Genomic DNA, 18,134 nt, shown 5'->3' on the forward strand with positions numbered 1-18,134 from the left:
ATCCATCACAAATGTAAAATTAATATAAAAAGTTCATATCAATGTAAAATGCCAATAGTAACTATTGTGTGTGTATACATACTGTGTGTGTGTGTATATATATATATATATATATATATATATATAGCTTTGTAGGATTGTGAAATTGAGCAGGTTGAGATTTAAAAGTAAAAGTAGTGTACAAATAATTCAAATATTTGTTTACTCAATTTTATTTTACAGCATTTGCAGTATTACCATTACAATTTGTTTAATATTTCTATTTTAAAATCACTATAAAATCATGATAATTATTAACTTAGTCTTGTTAAATTGATTAAAAACAGTGGAAATGTGGCCTATGAAAACTAAAAAGTGGAAAGATTTTGGAGTGGAAAACTAATGCCCACTTTAACTGTTTCTAGGGTCGTCTAGTTGCAGAGGTCCAAATCAGGCCACACCAAAAAAGAATGGGCTGAAGAACGGAGGTCATATGAAGAACAAAGACGATGAATGTTTTGGAGATGGTATGGAAGATGTTCTCGATGAGGACTTTGATTTTGAGGGGAACCTGGCGCTGTTCGACAAGGCTGCGGTGTTCTCGCAGATCGATTCGTCAGAACGGCGAGGCAATGGTGCGAGATCTCGAGGTACACCTGGAGAGCAAACGCCATCACGATACCGGCATGACGAGAACATCCTAGAGGCCAAACCCGTCGTCTACAGACAGATCACAGTTCCACAGAATGGAACGAAAGAATATAGCACTGGTAAGAATTTGACCTCATGATCTTTTTGATAATTTATCTAAATTTGTCTTAATTCATGCCATTTATCCCAGACTCAGGGCTGGTGGTACCCAGCATCTCTTTCGAGTTGCACAAGCGTTTATTAGCTGCAGCAGAAAGTCATGGTCTCTCTCTGGAGCGCAGGCTTGAAATGACAGGTGTATGTGCGAGTCAGATGGCCCTCACGCTACTTGGAGGCCCGAACAGGTTTGTGGGGCTTTAAAAGAAATTGCGTAATCAAAAATATCTTCAGCATGTCTGGTTATCATTGGTCTGGTTTTTCTCATAGACTTACCCCAAAGAATGTGCATCAACGGCCCACGGTAACCCTGCTGTGTGGACCACATGTCCAAGGTGCTCAGGGCATCAGCTGTGGCCGGCACTTGGCCAACCATGAAGTGGAGGTCATCCTTTTCCTGCCAAACTTCGTCAAGATGTTGGAGGCCATCACCAGCGAACTTGCACTCTTTGGGAAGACGGGAGGCAAACTGGTTTCTAATGTGAAAGGTGTGACACTATTGCATCTAGATTTAACAGTCATTCATGATACAAGTCGTAGCCTAATGGTTAGAGAGTCAGACTCGTAACCTAAAGGTTGCGGGTTTGAGTCTCGTACCGGCAGGGATTGTAGTGAATGTACAGCGCTCTCTCCTACCTTCAATACCACGACTGAGGTGCCTTTGAGCAAGTCACCGAACCCCCAACTGCTCCCCGGGCACCGCAGCAAAAATGGCTGCCCACTGCTCCGGGTGTGTGTTCACTGCTGTGTGTGTGCGCACTTTGGATGGGATAAATGGGTCATCATACTTGGCCACATGTCACGTCACGTCACTTCACTTCACTACAACAGTATCTTTTTTTTTTTTTTTTTACATTTATAACTATTATTATTTTATTAAAATATCAGATATTTTTTAGCATTATTGGTTGATATTGGAGATATACAGTATATATATACAGTGGGTACGGAAAGTATTCAGACCCCCTTAAATTGTTCACTCTTTGTTGGGCTGCAACAAACTATTATTTTGATATCTGACGATTATTAGAACTGATTAATCAGTAGACTTTGATTATTCAGATTTTGCAATTATTTAAAATATTGAGTTATACATATTCTAACAAATAAAGGTAATCACTTCAGCTTTTGAAAATCATAGTATGAAAAATACAATTATGCAATTAATTTATACAAATAAATATATTTGGCACACAAAATGAGATGACAGACAGAGAATCTCTCTCATTTACCATTTCATTAGCTAAATGAAAAAGTAACTGAATGACATCATTCTGCCTAACATCTCCTTTTGTAAGTCATAAGGATAAGAAACAAAATAAAGGTAAGCGATAAGACACTTATTTTTGGATAAACTATTTTACTCGCAACATAATCTCTCTTAAAATACCTTATAGGGTTATGATAATCAAAACAGTCCTGAGCTAGATCAAGCTTTGATCTCTACAAACCAAACCATCACTTTAATGAAATAAAAAAAAAAAAAATCACACTAATAAAAAGATTTTATCATTAGCTCAACACTGGAGAGTTGCTTTATAACAGAAAATCAAGTTGTAATTCTAACTGAAAGCGACATGTTTAATACTGTAAAGCTGCTTGATTTAAGGCTGTCTATTGCATAAGGTACTATATAAACGTGACGTGACTGGACCGAACTGCAGAGCTTGTGCAAATATTAACTGAATGACATCATTCTGCCTAACATCTCCTTTTGTAAGTCATAAGGATAAGAAACAAAATAAAGGTAAGCGATAAGACACTTATTTTTGGATAAACTATTTTACTCGCAACATAATCTCTCTTAAAATACCTTATAGGGTTATGATAATCAAAACAGTCCTGAGCTAGATCAAGCTTTGATCTCTACAAACCAAACCATCACTTTAATGAAATAAAAAAAAAAAAAATCACACTAATAAAAAGATTTTATCATTAGCTCAACACTGGAGAGTTGCTTTATAACAGAAAATCAAGTTGTAATTCTAACTGAAAGCGACATGTTTAATACTGTAAAGCTGCTTGATTTAAGGCTGTCTATTGCATAAGGTACTATATAAACGTGACGTGACTGGACCGAACTGCAGAGCTTGTGCAAATATCCACATCGCTGTAATCAGATGCGTTCTTAACTGCTGCTTTCTCACCGCTGTCAGTTTTTGTTGTGTTTATTTTGTTATTGAGAGTAAAGGGCGCAGAATATGTTTACATATTCATCCAAACGCCACTCAGCAGCTTGAAGCTTCAGGTTCGCCTGCGTTTGCTCTGAAGCGCTGTGTCTTCTTCTCTTGAATTGCTCTTTTTAATTCATTTAGACAAAATGGTATAAAATTTTAATATTGATTTTTTAACAGTTATCAACCATAAAAAAAATAAAATAATCAGCTTATTCTATTATCCAAAATTTTCGTATTGCGCATCTCTAATCAACATGACCTCTGACCACTTATGATTGGATCACCAGTGTAATCCAGTTGATTTTATCTCCCAAATGTCTGTTTCCATTAACACAAATTTTGATGACAAAAAACCTTGAGCATGGTTTCTGTATGTCACATATCTTCCTAACACACCCACCTGAATGCTTTGTTTAGATGGGCTTAGAAAGTCTTGGAAACTTCCACTCTGAATTGCAAAAACATGTTTAACTTTGTACCCACCCACCCTCCTTATGTAATATACCAGAACACTTCTGAAAGCCAGTGGGAGGTGTATGATATATAAATGGGTTCTGTGTTAAAAATTAAAGTACATTAGTCTTATCCACTCATTAAAAAAAAAATTTAAAATGTAATTTCACCCTCAGACTTGCCCGAGACGCCAGTTGACCTGGTCATAAACTGCCTGGATTCGCATGAAAACGGATTCTTGAGGGAGCAGCCCTGGTACAAGGCTGCCGCCGACTGGGCCAACCAGAACCGAGCCCCGGTACTAAGCATCGACCCTCCAGTAAGTGGACAGGCACATGCCGTGGAAGCAAAATGGTCACTTTCCCTCGGCCTCCCGCTGCCTGTGTCTGAGGACGCCGGCCGAGTCTACCTGTGTGACATCGGCATTCCCCGACAGGTATTCCAGGAAGTGGGGATCAAATACCACTCCCCCTTTGGATGTAAATTCGTCATTCCGCTGCACTCTGTATAAGCCGTTGACTTTCACGGTCAAGGCTCACTGAACCTGCCTTAAAGATTTTAAGTATGAACGGACCACGGTTTGAATGTTGCAGCAGAACTGAAACTTCTCAGTCTCTATTTTTCTCATATTCTTCTATACTTCTGTGATGATTCCCATCAAAGGGAAGTGATGGCAAATGATACCAGCTCTTGTGACAAACCTGATATGTTAAAAGCAGAACCAATGTCAATATACTCGCCGTCTGCTGCATTCTAACAGTCTTATAATAATCTTTCACGCAGCCGTTTTAATATGCAAGGCTGATCTTTTTGGATGAGACAACTTTCGTAACCCATTAAATATGCAGTAAAGCCACAAAAAAGCAACTGGCTCACACTTAATGCGACTGAATTGGTCTTATGGCATTTTTGAATCTTATTCTGTTACTTTCAGCATCTTAAATAGAAGAATTTGCTTTTAGTTCATCGTTGGATGTGCTGATTTAGATCGACTTTAATTTTCCCCATAGAAAAATGTGCATTAGATAGGGGTTTCATCTTTTTTCCTGTGCTTTTGTTTTTCTTTTTGTGCCAGATTGATCAAAGTCAGTGTTAAAGCACTGGGATTATGGCAGTTTATTGCATGCAAAATTTCTTACAGCGTTATTTGCTTTGTTGACCAAGCCCAGATTGACTGGGATCTCATCAGTGATAAAATGTTGCACACTTGAATGGGAAGATAAGTGCACTAAAAAACTAGTTTGTGATATCGGTTGCCATTGGACCAATACTGACCATTTTAAGCAGTCATTGGCCACCAGTTTTCTTAGGCTAATATTCATTGCTGTGCTTTACCTCATTTCCATTTGTTTCAGTTCTCAGTGCTCAAAAATAAGCAGTTTAGGAAATCCTGTTTTAAATGGGTTTCGGATCGAAGTGGCATTGCTTGTTTGGTTACATCAGACAAGGATCTTTTAAGAAAGATGCTACACGTGTTGCAAGAAACCTGCTTGCTGAAATCGATTCATGATTTTATTACAGGTTGTATTACTGTGCTCACAAAACCCATTACAAAGCAAAAAGTCAGTGTGTGCTGCACACTCAGTTCTTTTGGGTAATGAATAATGAGTTTTTCAAAACCACTGATAAGGACAGTTGAAATATTTGCTTGAATCTTCAGATCGTATCATATGCCTTCACAATTAAAATGAGAGGTACTTATGACTCGCAAATGCTCTATAAAAGATCCATATGCAACAATAATGAACTTAAAATGGTTTCAAACTGACCAGGAAATAATGTATTGCTTTCATCAGACTAATTTACTTTTTTTACTAAATGTTTTTTCGTTTAAGCTTTATTGTGATGTTCTCCGAATTTGCAAATATTTTTTGTTTTTTCTCCCAGATTTATTTTAGAAGATTTTTTTTCTACTGATTTTATTTTTGTTTTCTGTCCATAAGCCACAATCATGGTTTAAGCGCTTTTTTTTTTCCTTTTTGCTTTTTTTTTTTTTTAAACATTTGTTAAGCTATGTACAATCTAGGGGTGACCTCGCTAAAGTTGACCGCCCCAGATTTTCTAATCTTTCTTGTTACAAGTGTTAGGATAAACTAGAAACCAACAGACCATACACATCATCTATTCTCAGTCATGGGAAAAAATTAAATGTGAATCGTTTTGTTTGTTTTTTTTCTCTCTCCTCCTTTTCTTTCATTGTTGATGTTTGTGTCTGTAAGGTTATTGGTGCAGCCTCTGATGGCTGTTGGAGCTCATTTTAATTTGCTTTTGAGCTTAAAAACAAAGACTAAATGAGAGGTAATTATTAAAAGCATTAAAGGAACACTCCACTATTTTTGAAAATAGGCTCATTTTCCAACTCCCCTAGAGTTAAACAGTTGAGTTTTACCGTTTTCGAATCCATTCAGCCGATCTCCGGGTCTGGCGGTAGCACTTTTAGCTGTAGCTTAGCATAGATCATTGAATCTGATTAGACCGTTAGCATCTCGCTCAAAAATGACCAAAGAGTTTCTATATTTTTCCTATTTAAAACTTGACTTCTGTAGTTACATCGTGTACTAAGACCGACGTAAAATGAAAATTAGCGATTTTCTAGGCCAATATGGCTAGGACTATACTCTCATTCCGGCGTAATTATCAAGGAACTTTGCTGCCGTACCATGGGGGCAGCAGGCGCAATGATATTACGCAGCGCCTGAAAATAGTCCCCAGCACGCTCCCTGTGCAAGCAGGTGGTCACGTTGGTTATGTTGACGGAAGTTAGCCGGAATGAGAGTATAGTTCCTAGCCATATCGCCCTAGAAAATCGCAACTTTTCATTTTCCGTCAGTCTTCGTACACGATGTAACTACAGAAGTCAAGTTTTAAATAGGAAAAATATAGAAACTCTTTGGTCATTTTTGAGTGAGATGCTAACGGTCTAATCAGATTCAATGATCTATGCTAAGCTACAGCTAAAAGCGCTACCGCCAGACCCGGAGATCGGCTGATTGGATTCGAAAACGGTAAAACTCAACTGTTTAACTCTAGGGGAGTTGGAAAATGAGCCTATTTTTAAAAATAGTGGAGTGTTCCTTTAATAAGTTAATGATGTAATGATGTAATGTCACAGAATAGCAAAGGTCCATCTTATAGTGGATGAATACAGATAGGAGAACATGTGTGTCTAATAATACAGCCGTTACTGAGCAAATTCAGCACTAAACTTGTTTTTACGACTTGTTACTTGAAATTGAAAATATTACTGCTGTACTTTTTTTTCCCCATTTGGTGTTCAAAAATAAAAAATTGGCTCTAATTGGTAAGCGCTACAGAGCCCAGTCGTAATATTCAGTTAAATATTGTTTGATACCTAAGCACTACTTGTGCTTAGATGTATGTTAAAATGCAGTTTGATATAAATCATTCCTCTGTAGGAGTTTGCTTCTAAAATCTGACCACACTCAGTTGAGCAGTTAAAAAAAAAAAGCGAAAATGTTTTGTTGTTATCTGGTGATGTTCATTTTTGTGGCTCCCCCACAATGATGTCATCAAATATGAGAGACGTTTGAGGGGGTTTTGTTCAGTATCAAAAGTTGAAAGCTACTTTTTGGTTTCTTTCCACGGGTTTCCATTCTTTCGCCGTTTTCTTCACAAAAGCATGAGATAAAGGTTGTCAGCATTGCGTAATTTGATCGTTTATCTCTGCACCTGTTGTATAAGGCAAGACACGATTCAGTTCTGGTTTAGACAACAACAACAACCTTACCATTAATTGTGAATTAGTGACATCTGTTCTGCATAGTTCTGATATCACTGGAAACCTTACATGCTTAACATTGTCAACCTTGAAGTGTAAGGACTGAATAAATAAAGAGAATGGAAATATGACTTTATGACTGTTGTTGTTTTATTTACAGTTACAATGCTGTAAAAAAAAAAAATACAACATTCTTTTTTTTTTAAATAAATTTAATGAATGAATGTTTTTATCGTTGCAATTCTCTTTAAAAGCGCGTGCTGTCGCTCCTGTCTCCAAATGCGAGATTACGAATCCTACCACGGAAACGGCTGCTTATTAATATTAATTATGTGTAGTGACGTTGCTTGGTAACCTTCACGGAGCGTCCAGTTACGCAGCGTCATTAATATTGACGAGCCGTCATTATAACGTTTGTAATTGGCCAGCAACCTGCCGCCCACCTACCAACCTCTTGCTATCATCAAATCACATCTCGCCACTTAATTAATATTCATAAGCTAAGCCTTCTCTTTAGTTGAATTAGTAAATTTGCGCACCAGAGAGACGCATGCGCACTACGCACGGGGCTGTCTGAAGAAGTGCGTTTCCTTTTCAAGTGCCTGAACGTACGTGTGTGTGTGTGTGTGTGTGTGTGTGTGTGTGTGTGTGTGTGTGTGTGTGTGTGTTAAGCCTTCTCTTTAGTTGAATTAGTAAATTCGCGCACCAGAGAGACGCATGCGCACTACGCACGGGGCTGTCTGAAGAAGTGCGTTTCCTTTTCAAGTGCCTGAACGTGTGTGTGTGTGTGTGTGTGTAAAAGACAGCTGTAGCCCCTGGGTGTGCTGCGCTTCCGTAACGCTTAAAAACTGCTCGCTTCAGGCGGCGTACCGTTTATTGACTTCTCCGGTTTGTGAAACGCTGCAACAGTTGTGTTTTTTAAGCCGAGCCGTTCGTTTTCTCACACGCGCTGGGTTTTTAAATTGAAGCGCATTCAGTCGCTGCGGTCTTTAACGGTTTGGGGGCTTATATTTGTATGCACGGACGAGCCGATCATCTTTTGTCTGCGTTGATGTTAAAGGAAAGCTCTATGGAAGATCTGTTTTGCTGAATGTGTGAATGACTACTTCTGTATCTTCTGTTGATACGATCTAGTGGGTTTGACCCACACATGGACTTAGTGGACAAGCCTAAAACATCTCTAACTTTAAGGCTTTTGGACACCAAGGGCTGATCATCTACAGAACACATAGGTACTGTTTTGTATTATGTATTATGCCAATATTATAGCTTGATCTTAACCACCTTTTTGCTTCTTTCAACCTTCTGCATGTATAAGAATGGGCGCATTGTGTTTTTGAATTTGAATGCGATGGTCTGCTTCACAGCTGTCCAAATAAGAGCCACTTGAGGCTCCTGCATGAGACAAAACGCGTCTTTGGAAGTCATTCATGATTTGTTAATTAATCATCTTGAAGCATCTGTGCAAGATGCATCATAAAGCATTGCATTATAAAATGCATTGGATGGTGCATAATGGACTAGTCCCAGTTTGAGATGTATTGTCTCTTTGCCAGTCCTGATTGGATCAGCAGTGCTGTTCCCCATCAGCATCATTCTGGGATTGTTATGTTGTCATGGTTTTTTGAGTGTTTAATAACAACATCTGAATGTGGGATTGAACTGGAGTTTTGGTGGCAGACACTCATGTTTTTAGCTGTTATGGGACGCCAGGGTAGCATGAAATGGTACTCTTATTTACTAGTAAGCACATAGGCTACAGCTCAGTCACTTGTAACCAAACCTAGAATGGTTACGTGCTATTTGAACAGAAAAAAGTCCCCATGTTAAAAGGGCAGTTATTCAAATTGTAGTAGAAAGACTTCAGTGTGTTTTGCCTTCATTAATATTAATGAGATGGTTTTAGAAAGGTTGAAATCCAAAGGTCTCTTCCTATAGTGCAGATTTTAAAGGACCAGTCCCCCAAATTGTCACTGTCATGTTTTTTTTAATTGATTTTTTTTAAATGAATATCCAGACCACTCTTGTTTTTCACATAATGAAAATGAATGTTGACTGTAATGCTTAGGACAGTAAAAGTTTCATAAAAATAGTTAATGTCCAATGCACAATATTTCAGTGGTTGCCAGTAAACCTCTGAAATGGGCTCTGAAATGTACTTTTATTCTACAAAAATGTTATAAAGTTGTGTTGGTAATTGCATGTCTTTTTACCCAGTTTATTATATGCTATATATTATATATTACATTTCTTAATATTCAGTTACTTAAAATAAACATTAACTCAAATTGTATATATTAATGTTCAAACTTATATTTGAGCTAGTTCAAACTAATTAATATTTCAGCTAGTAGCCAACATTTCTCATAAAAATAATAAATAAAATATATTTAACTTCATGTACTAAAATAACAAACTAAAACAGAAGTAAAATTAATAAAAACTATACAGACATTTAAAAATGACAAGAACACAAAACCAAGTTTAAAATAAATTAACTAAAATGTAAAATATTAGTAAAAACTATAATAGTATCTCAGTTATACATTTGAAAAACACTGCTTTTTAAAATAATTTTGGTATTTAATAGTCATTAGATCTTAAAGCTTCAGAGCATGGGAAGATTTTCAGTAAATAATTACTTAGATTTCAGCAAGCTTCTACCACAAAGTCATAATAGTCGGAATATAGTGCAAAGTCATATGGATATTTGTATGGTACTTTTATGGTGCTTTTGTGTTTTGGGGCTTCACAGACCCAGTTCCCATGTGTATTCTTTAAAAAAAATTCTTCTTTTTTCATACAACTTTGGAACAACATGAGATTTCAATAAATTATGCTAGATTTTTTTTTTTAATCTGTTAACTGGGCAGCCATTCTAGAACGTCTCCCTTGTCCTCATTATATGTGTAACTGTTTATATTTTATGCCATTTCTGCCTTCATTCTTTTTTGCTTAAAATCGTATCGGCTGTCCTTGTCATCGCACAGATGGCTGTTAAAAGCGGATCCCCTCTTTTGAAGAGTATGAAAACAGCACTTCCTGTTCAGTTCCTTTTATTCACACCTGCAAGAGCTCCTCAGTTGAGCTTCGTTGCATCTCGGAGTGTCTGTCAGAATTAATGTCTTTATTTCTGAGCTCTTCAGCTCTGTCATTTACAATGGGATTTCCCCTGCTGCTAAACTGCTGTGCTTTGTGGTTTACTTTTGTTGTACATTGTTTTCTTGCTCATTTTGCCAACAGTAGTCAGTTTTACTGACATATGCTATTTCCTTATTCTCATACACTGCTCAGTTTAATAACAACACTTCCTTGCAGAGCCTGACACGCGATACTGATACCGTTCATTACTGTCAAATCTCTTTGCAGTGTTATTTTGCCTTTCAAAATAAGGGGACAGATACTGTCCAGCTGCAAAAATGACCATAAATGTTGTGATGTTATATGCCAAGTCTTCTGTTAGAAGATCAGACCTAAACTGAAGTTGTTCTAGTTGCATGCTTGGTTGTAGAGCTCACCTTGTTTATGTTGGTCGTCTCTTTGCCTCCCTACTGTCACAGTGGCTTGTCAGTAGATGACAGAGCAGTGTAATTAAGCATCAAAGGGAGTTTTAGGAGCAGCTCTGCCCAGAGGGTCAAGCTGGTGTGAGACGCCCCCTGCCATGACACTGGCTGGTGTGGAGCTTTAAAAGCAAAAATTCTTCTTTTTTCATACAACTTTGGAACAACATGAGATTTCAATAAATTATGCTAGATTTTTTTTTTTAATCTGTTAACTGGGCAGCCATTCTAGAACGTCTCCCTTGTCCTCATTATATGTGTAACTGTTTATATTTTATGCCATTTCTGCCTTCATTCTTTTTTGCTTAAAATCGTATCGGCTGTCCTTGTCATCGCACAGATGGCTGTTAAAAGCGGATCCCCTCTTTTGAAGAGTATGAAAACAGCACTTCCTGTTCAGTTCCTTTTATTCACACCTGCAAGAGCTCCTCAGTTGTGCTTCGTTGCATCTCGGAGTGTCTGTCAGAATTAATGTCTTTATTTCTGAGCTCTTCAGCTCTGTCATTTACAATGGGATTATTAATAAATACAATTTAAATGTACTACATTTTGAATCATGGGGCCAGTAATTTTTTTTTTTCATGTTTTTGAAAGAAGTCTTTTATGCTTACCAATGCTGCATTTATTTGATCGCAAATACAACAAACAACAAAAAAAATTATATTTGAATATATATTTTCAAATGTAATTTATTCCTTCGACAGCAAAACTGAATTTTCAGCAGCCCAATTATTTTGTGTATTTTAATTTGTTTATTAAGAAGATGAGATGATAGCATGGCTATGTGTGCTCAGTTTGGTCTTATCAGCTTCCAAGACAGAAAACAATCTCATGAAACATTTGTGTCGTCAGGTGTGATGTGCAGAATATCCTTGGGGGAGTGTTGAGCAGAATACCTGAGGTCACAATCTCTCAACCTGTTGGATCTTGCCCCAGTGCACTGATAGTAAAAGTTAAGAATTCCACATATCGTAATGCTGCTTTTCACTAATATCATTTTCAGCTTCTTATACACCTTCAGCGGCACAAATGCAATAATTGCCTTTACAAAAAATAGTACAATAGTGGTACAGTAACTGTTTCAGATGGTATCACCGTGATTATCATATTCATGTATAATTATTTTTATGTCATTGAAAGAATGCTACAGCATATTTCGCTAATATCAGAAGGATTGGATTAGGATTTATTTTTGTCTATCTAACAAATCTAAGACAAATATATGCGAATGAATGCCTGTTATTGAGCATTTCCCTCTGAAATTTTCACGGATACACATCCTGACACATTAGCACTTCATAACTGATCTAAAAATAGAGAGCATATCTCAGCGGCCCTCCTGAAACATACTGACTGTACTCATTAAATTAACATGCTGAAAGATGCCCCATTTGTGGCTGAAAGTGAGAATTGAAGAGCATCCAAACGTTCGGGTAGGGTCGTATGCTGACCCAAAGTAGTATTTTGTAAGCGTTCTTCTAATAGATCAGATGTTTTGTTAAGAGGATGTGAAGTAGATGGATTTAGGGGATGAAAGGCTGCGAGGCTGGAATCCACTCTATCTCTGAGCACATCACGTCTCTGTTCTCTCTCATTGAAGCTGGTTTCCTGGTTCCTCGTGTGGCCTGAAGGCAACTGTCATGCCTCCCCAACTGAGTCTCACATGTGCTTCACTTTGAACATGACGGCATAAATCACAATGTATGACGTTTTGTGTGACATTCAAACAGGGCCGTCGCAAGGGGGTGCGAGGCCCTCTGCAATTTGTGTGTGTGTGGGGGGGGGGTGCTCTAGTAACGAACGCAACTTTAACTCGCATCTGATCGATTGTGATGCCGTGCTCACTGTCATGCTTGCGCACGAATTACGGTCACACACACGCTCATTAGAATTGTAAGATCTACTGCATCAGTGGCACCCGCAGGTGTACGGCTGTACGCACTGTGCATACCATGAGCGCTCAGACTGACCTGAGATTTGCCGCGCAAACATTTCAGCAGTTATTATAGGCCTGTGTGTCCCGTATTTCTGTTGACTAAACCAGAGAAGCAACCTGAGACTGACAAGCGAGATGAGAACAATATATGCAATACGCTAACTGTTAGCTTGGCATTGAAAATGGTCAACATGTGACCGAAACGTTTGCCTTGTTTTATTCAGTAAATTGCATATATTGTTCTCATCTCGCTTGTGATGCTTTAATGTTTGAATGTGCGGACTCTTTTCAAGCTCTTCATCTTTGTTGACTAAACCAGCCATGCCTTTAATTATGAATTCATCAGTCTATTGCATGCCAAAGTCAATTTCTGCATAGAAATATTACGCCAATAGAAGCAGAAAATCGTGCTATACGCACTTTCATGAGATCGGGTTAACCTACAACAATTAATTTGTTGGCTATTTTACAAATGGGAATACAACGAATTCATGATAATGTTTTACATTCAAGCTACCCGTACAATTTATAGTGAAAAGTACTTTAAAAGCGTCTGGAATGCAATAAAGTAAATTTTAACGCTGTTTTTAAAGCATTTGCTGCATGGATAAAAAAAAATAGGCTAATAAATAATTCACATATCAGACAAAATTGTGTTGCAGCAAATCCTTTAAATTTTAAGGTTTTTAGAACAGAGTAACATAAAAATCTGAAAATATAAGCAGCCATACAATTATAGGACAAAGTTTTACATATATGCCATTATAATCTGTATTTTATTTTTTTAATTATACTGTATTATATATATATTTATGTATTATTATATATTATTAAATAAAAAAGCAAATTATAATCGGGCCTGCTTTAGGCTTTTCCTTATTTTTATATTTTAGACATCCATCAATTATGGTGATGAAATAAAATGACTTGCCATGTCCTCATTGAATGTGCCTTTAGAGAGATATGCACGGATTACATAATGAAAAAGTTTCTATTTTCGATTTAAATAATTTAGTTTTAAAGTTTAACCTACAACAATTAATTTGTTGGCTATTTTACAAATGGGAATACAACGAATTCATGATAATGTTTTACATTCAAGCTACCCGTACAATTTATAGTGAAAAGTACTTTAAAAGCGTCTGGAATGCAATAAAGTAAATTTTAACGCTGTTTTTAAAGCATTTGCTGCATGGATAAAAAAAAATAGGCTAATAAATAATTCACATATCAGACAAAATTGTGTTGCAGCAAATCCTTTAAATTTTAAGGTTTTTAGAACAGAGTAACATAAAAATCTGAAAATATAAGCAGCCATACAATTATAGGACAAAGTTTTACATATATGCCATTATAATCTGTATTTTATTTTTTTAATTATACTGTATTATATATATATTTATGTATTATTATATATTATTAAATAAAAAAGCAAATTATAATCGGGCCTGCTTTAGGCTTTTCCTTATTTTTATATTTTAGACATCCATCAATTATGGTGATGAAATAAAATGACTTGCCATGTCCTCATTGAATGTGCCTTTAGAGAGATATGCACGGATTACATAATGAAAAAGTTTCTATTTTCGATTTAAATAATTTAGTTTTAAAGTAGTAATTTAAAGCTTTCTATATATTTTTATCATGTCTGTGAGGCAATTCGCTGAGTTTAGGTTAATCTTTGTGAAGCGCTCCTGTTCAAGCCCGAGATGGCAGAAAGCATTTGTTTTCCTTATTTTATAAAAGCACAACGTATTGTTGATATTGTGAGTGCACACAAATAAAAATAGACCCTTTACAGTTTAGAATGATGTATTACTCTTACCTTTATGAGCAAAAATGACTGCGTATTTTAAGTTGTTTCCACTGTTAGAAAAAAATGCAAGTGATCACGCTGGCGCCTCCATGTGCTGCCAAGCGAGCTTTAGCTTCAACTCTTCAACGCACAAACGATTGGATATGCATCTAACAGCGCACATTTATCTAGGTTAAACATTTAAACTAACATTGTGACATGCTTGAACTGTTATATATAGATTTTATTTTTGGCAAGTCGTGATGATTTGAGAAGGCTATTGATCAAACATATATGATCAATTTACTGTCTGCCGCTGGTCGTTACTTAAAAAAACATAAATTTAACGGGAAAAAAATGCTCCAAACGTTTTTCTAAATTAACTTTATAAAATAACACGAAGCAATATAATCACTTTTCCATTACATACAAAACTCAACTATTTTAATAGCTGAAATAGTATAAGCTTTTTTGGGAAAAGGGGGGAGAAAACGGGCTAGGGCCTATATTTGAGGCCCGGGCAGGGCTCTAATCCATTTCATCCAACGCTGTTTTGTTCTCATGCTCTTGAGACATGTATTTGACCATTTTGTTGAGTTTAAAATGTGACGCATTCGTTCTGCTCTCACTGATCATTTGCCCCCCCCCCCCCCCAAATTATGTACTGCATAATAATAATAAAGCAATTAAATAAGTAAATAAGAATGCTGAAATAAGTTCTAGGTTTGTTATTTATGAGCAGTTCAGATGCCTCTAAGTGCCATCTAAAAATTGATTCTAAAATGGTTATTTTCTCAGGCTCCTATGTTTATGTTCAGTTATTTTACTTTAATGGGAAAGAAAAGAAACTATTCATTGCCATTAAAGTGAAATTGCTGAACCTACAAATAGGAGCCTGATAAAAATGCTCATTTTAGAAGAAAATTTCAAACTGCACTTAGAGGCTTTTGCATCTGAACTCTTCATATGAAGTAGTAATCAATTTACACTATTTGAAAATAATATTTTATTTTAAAATGTGCACATTCACTCATATTCGTATGTCTAATAATAGTCAAATGCAAACGTCTCTTGTCACGTTCATTTATGATTTACATGAATCATGATCGCATATTTTCAATTCAAAACGGCGAAATTTCATAAAAAGTTGAGTAGTTTACATCACTAGATAGTGTATTACTGTCGGTCGCTGAACATTTCTATCGTAAAACAGTTTCTAATACAGTACTACTACTTACATCTTTCCACAAACTCTCGTTGCGTTGTGACAGTAAGAAAGTTGAGTAGTTTACATCACTAGATAGTGTATTACTGTCGGTCGCTGAACATTTCTATCGTAAAACAGTTTCTAATACAGTACTACTACTTACATCTTTCCACAAACTCTCGTTGCGTTGTGACCGTAAGACCCGCCTTCTTTGATTTGATTGGCCATCTCGATCATTTTGACATTGACGAGTGCTGTTGGACCACTGAGGCAGACCAGCCTAAAAGTTTAATTTTTAAAATTTTTTGTCATGCTAACAACAAACCGCTTAACTCATTCTTATACACAGAGTCTTATGCTGTCTATCAGCTATGACTATTTTAGTCTTTCAAAGGACAAAATGGGTGGGAAAACAGTAATAAAAATGAGACATAAACGACATAAAATGCAGGCAGGAGCGAGGCCCTCTAGAGGCGCGAGGCCCTGTGTGGTCGCTTGGCACAGCCCTTGCGACGGGCTTTGTTTCAAGACCGAACTGTAAAGATAATCAGGATGCCCTCTGTATGAGGGGAAAATGAGGGGAATACGAGGAGGAGCGAGGCCCTCTAGAGGCGCGAGGCCCTGTGTGGTCGCTTGGCACAGCCCTTGCGACGGGCTTTGTTTCAAGACCGAACTGTAAAGATGATCAGGATGCCCTCTGTATGAGGGGAAAATGAGGGGAATACGAGGGGAGAAGTGGGTCTGGAATTGAATTGAATCTTATAGTCATGATAAAATCTAAAGTCAATGTGTATAAGAGATATATATATATTTTTTTTAACAAATTGAATAGATTTGTACATCTTTATTTGCTTGATTTTAAACTTATTTTGTTTAATAATAATAACAACAATAATTATTTTAAAATGTATCAAATATTGCTCTCACAAAGAGGAATGTTAAAAATATTACTATATTTTACCAAAGTACTTTCAAACTAATTATTATTATTATTATTTTTATTTTTTTTATTTTTTATAATAATAATTACAATAATAAATAATCAGTTTAAAATCAAAGATTGCTCTCATATAGAGGAATGTTAAACACTAATATATTTTAACAAATTTTTATTAGTTGTGGTAGTTGTTTATTATTATTATTATATTGTGTTCAAATATATTGTTTATATTCTTAAAATTCCTCTTTGTTAATTGTTATTTCAATTTACATTATATATATATCAAGTGCACACTTTTGCCTAATTTATTTCAAAATGATTATTTTTAATAAAATAAAAATTTAATTCACCTTTAATCCTTATCCAGTAATCTAAATAACAGGAAAAACAATGGAAAAATTAATTGGTGTAGAGTTCTGCCATAGTCTTGTTACTCAACACCTAGTCTCAGCCTCAGACATCACGCCCACTGACCATTGGCTGAACATCTGATGCATACGGCACACAAAATTGGAAACACTTCGGGAGTTTCGAAGTCGTCATCAGATTGGTTGAATTATACAGGATTTCCGGAAGACGTGCGTGTCGCGTTCTTTAACTTTCCGCCTTGAAACAAATATGCCGTGACGACAAACCCCCTCATGTTAGAAGAAAGCCGTCGTGTTTACAACTGGGACAATGAGCGTTTATCATGATCAACTAAACGCTGGATTTTCAAAAGTATGTGAAATATTTAAAGTCTGTGGCATATAATCTTTAAAATAAGTTCAAGAGTTTTTACACACGGTCTGTTATTGTGGGGACATTTCCACGGCCCTTAACATGATGCGGCACAAAACAAAACGTGATTGGTTGTTTTATCTGTCAGTCATATGGCCTCTTGGGCGGGACTTAGCCATTCAGAGCGGGCAAGTTTCCCAGACCTTCTGCCTACGCGAGACTACTCAACACCTTTACTAAACACTTATGTTTGTATGTGCAGTTGCATAAAGGATTTTTAACGATATCTGAGTTGTCCTTAAAACCAAAGTCGATGTCCATTTGACCCAGCCTTGATAGAGCCGGGTTGGAGTGTCCAGTTCTGCCGTACAACGGGACTTTTGTCAAAGTCTGTGAATAAAAGGAAAGGCTTTGATTCTGCATCATACCCTCTGGAAACTTCTGTAGTCCCTGTCATCTTCGAGCCACCAGAGTTGCCTGCTCCGTTCCAGTGAGCTGCCTGCTGGCCTCCAAAAGTCTGCTGCAAGTTTTTAGAGACTCAAGGAATGAAAAGTTCTCTTGTGCGAGGCGTAGCCCTGGCGATGCAGTCCTTAAACAATGATATCATTTGTAACAAGGGATTTGCCAAGGCACACCCCGAAATTGTTGCTGATCACAGAATAACCTCATTGATTTTGATTGGTGAATGCATTCCTCTTTGAATGTCAACCTCTTGTTTTCTAAATGAACGTTTATTGTGGTTGGACATTGCTCAGATTTGGCAGTATCCTGCTTTTTTGATGTGACATCTTATTTGTCTGTGTGTAACATATTTAGGTGTT

The 18,134-nt window shown here is 36.7% G+C and overlaps 2 protein-coding genes across 3 annotated transcripts in view; both read left to right on the forward strand.

Annotated features, from left to right (window-relative positions):
• Nucleotides 1-5,297, forward strand: part of LOC107574174 (enhancer of mRNA-decapping protein 3) — a 7,185-nt gene extending 1,888 nt beyond the window's left edge. For both annotated transcript variants that reach the window (XM_016260638.1, XM_016260646.1), the window contains exons 4-7: nucleotides 405-749; nucleotides 821-974; nucleotides 1,057-1,274; nucleotides 3,593-5,297. In XM_016260638.1, coding sequence (XP_016116124.1) covers nucleotides 405-749; nucleotides 821-974; nucleotides 1,057-1,274; nucleotides 3,593-3,927 — 1,052 coding nt within the window. In that variant the 3' untranslated portion in view covers nucleotides 3,928-5,297. The remainder of the gene's footprint in view (nucleotides 1-404; nucleotides 750-820; nucleotides 975-1,056; nucleotides 1,275-3,592) is intronic.
• Nucleotides 5,298-7,937: 2,640 nt separating this feature from the next.
• LOC107575966 (tyrosine-protein kinase CSK-like) overlaps nucleotides 7,938-18,134 on the forward strand; it is a 28,305-nt gene continuing 18,108 nt past the window's right edge. The window contains exon 1 of the mRNA XM_016262267.1: nucleotides 7,938-8,387. The gene's annotated coding sequence lies outside the window, so the exon portion shown is untranslated. The remainder of the gene's footprint in view (nucleotides 8,388-18,134) is intronic.

This window comes from Sinocyclocheilus grahami, unplaced genomic scaffold (genome assembly GCF_001515645.1).
Source record: "Sinocyclocheilus grahami isolate Dianchi unplaced genomic scaffold, SAMN03320097.WGS_v1.1 scaffold31.1, whole genome shotgun sequence".
NCBI classification, from domain to species: Eukaryota; Metazoa; Chordata; class Actinopteri; order Cypriniformes; family Cyprinidae; genus Sinocyclocheilus; species Sinocyclocheilus grahami.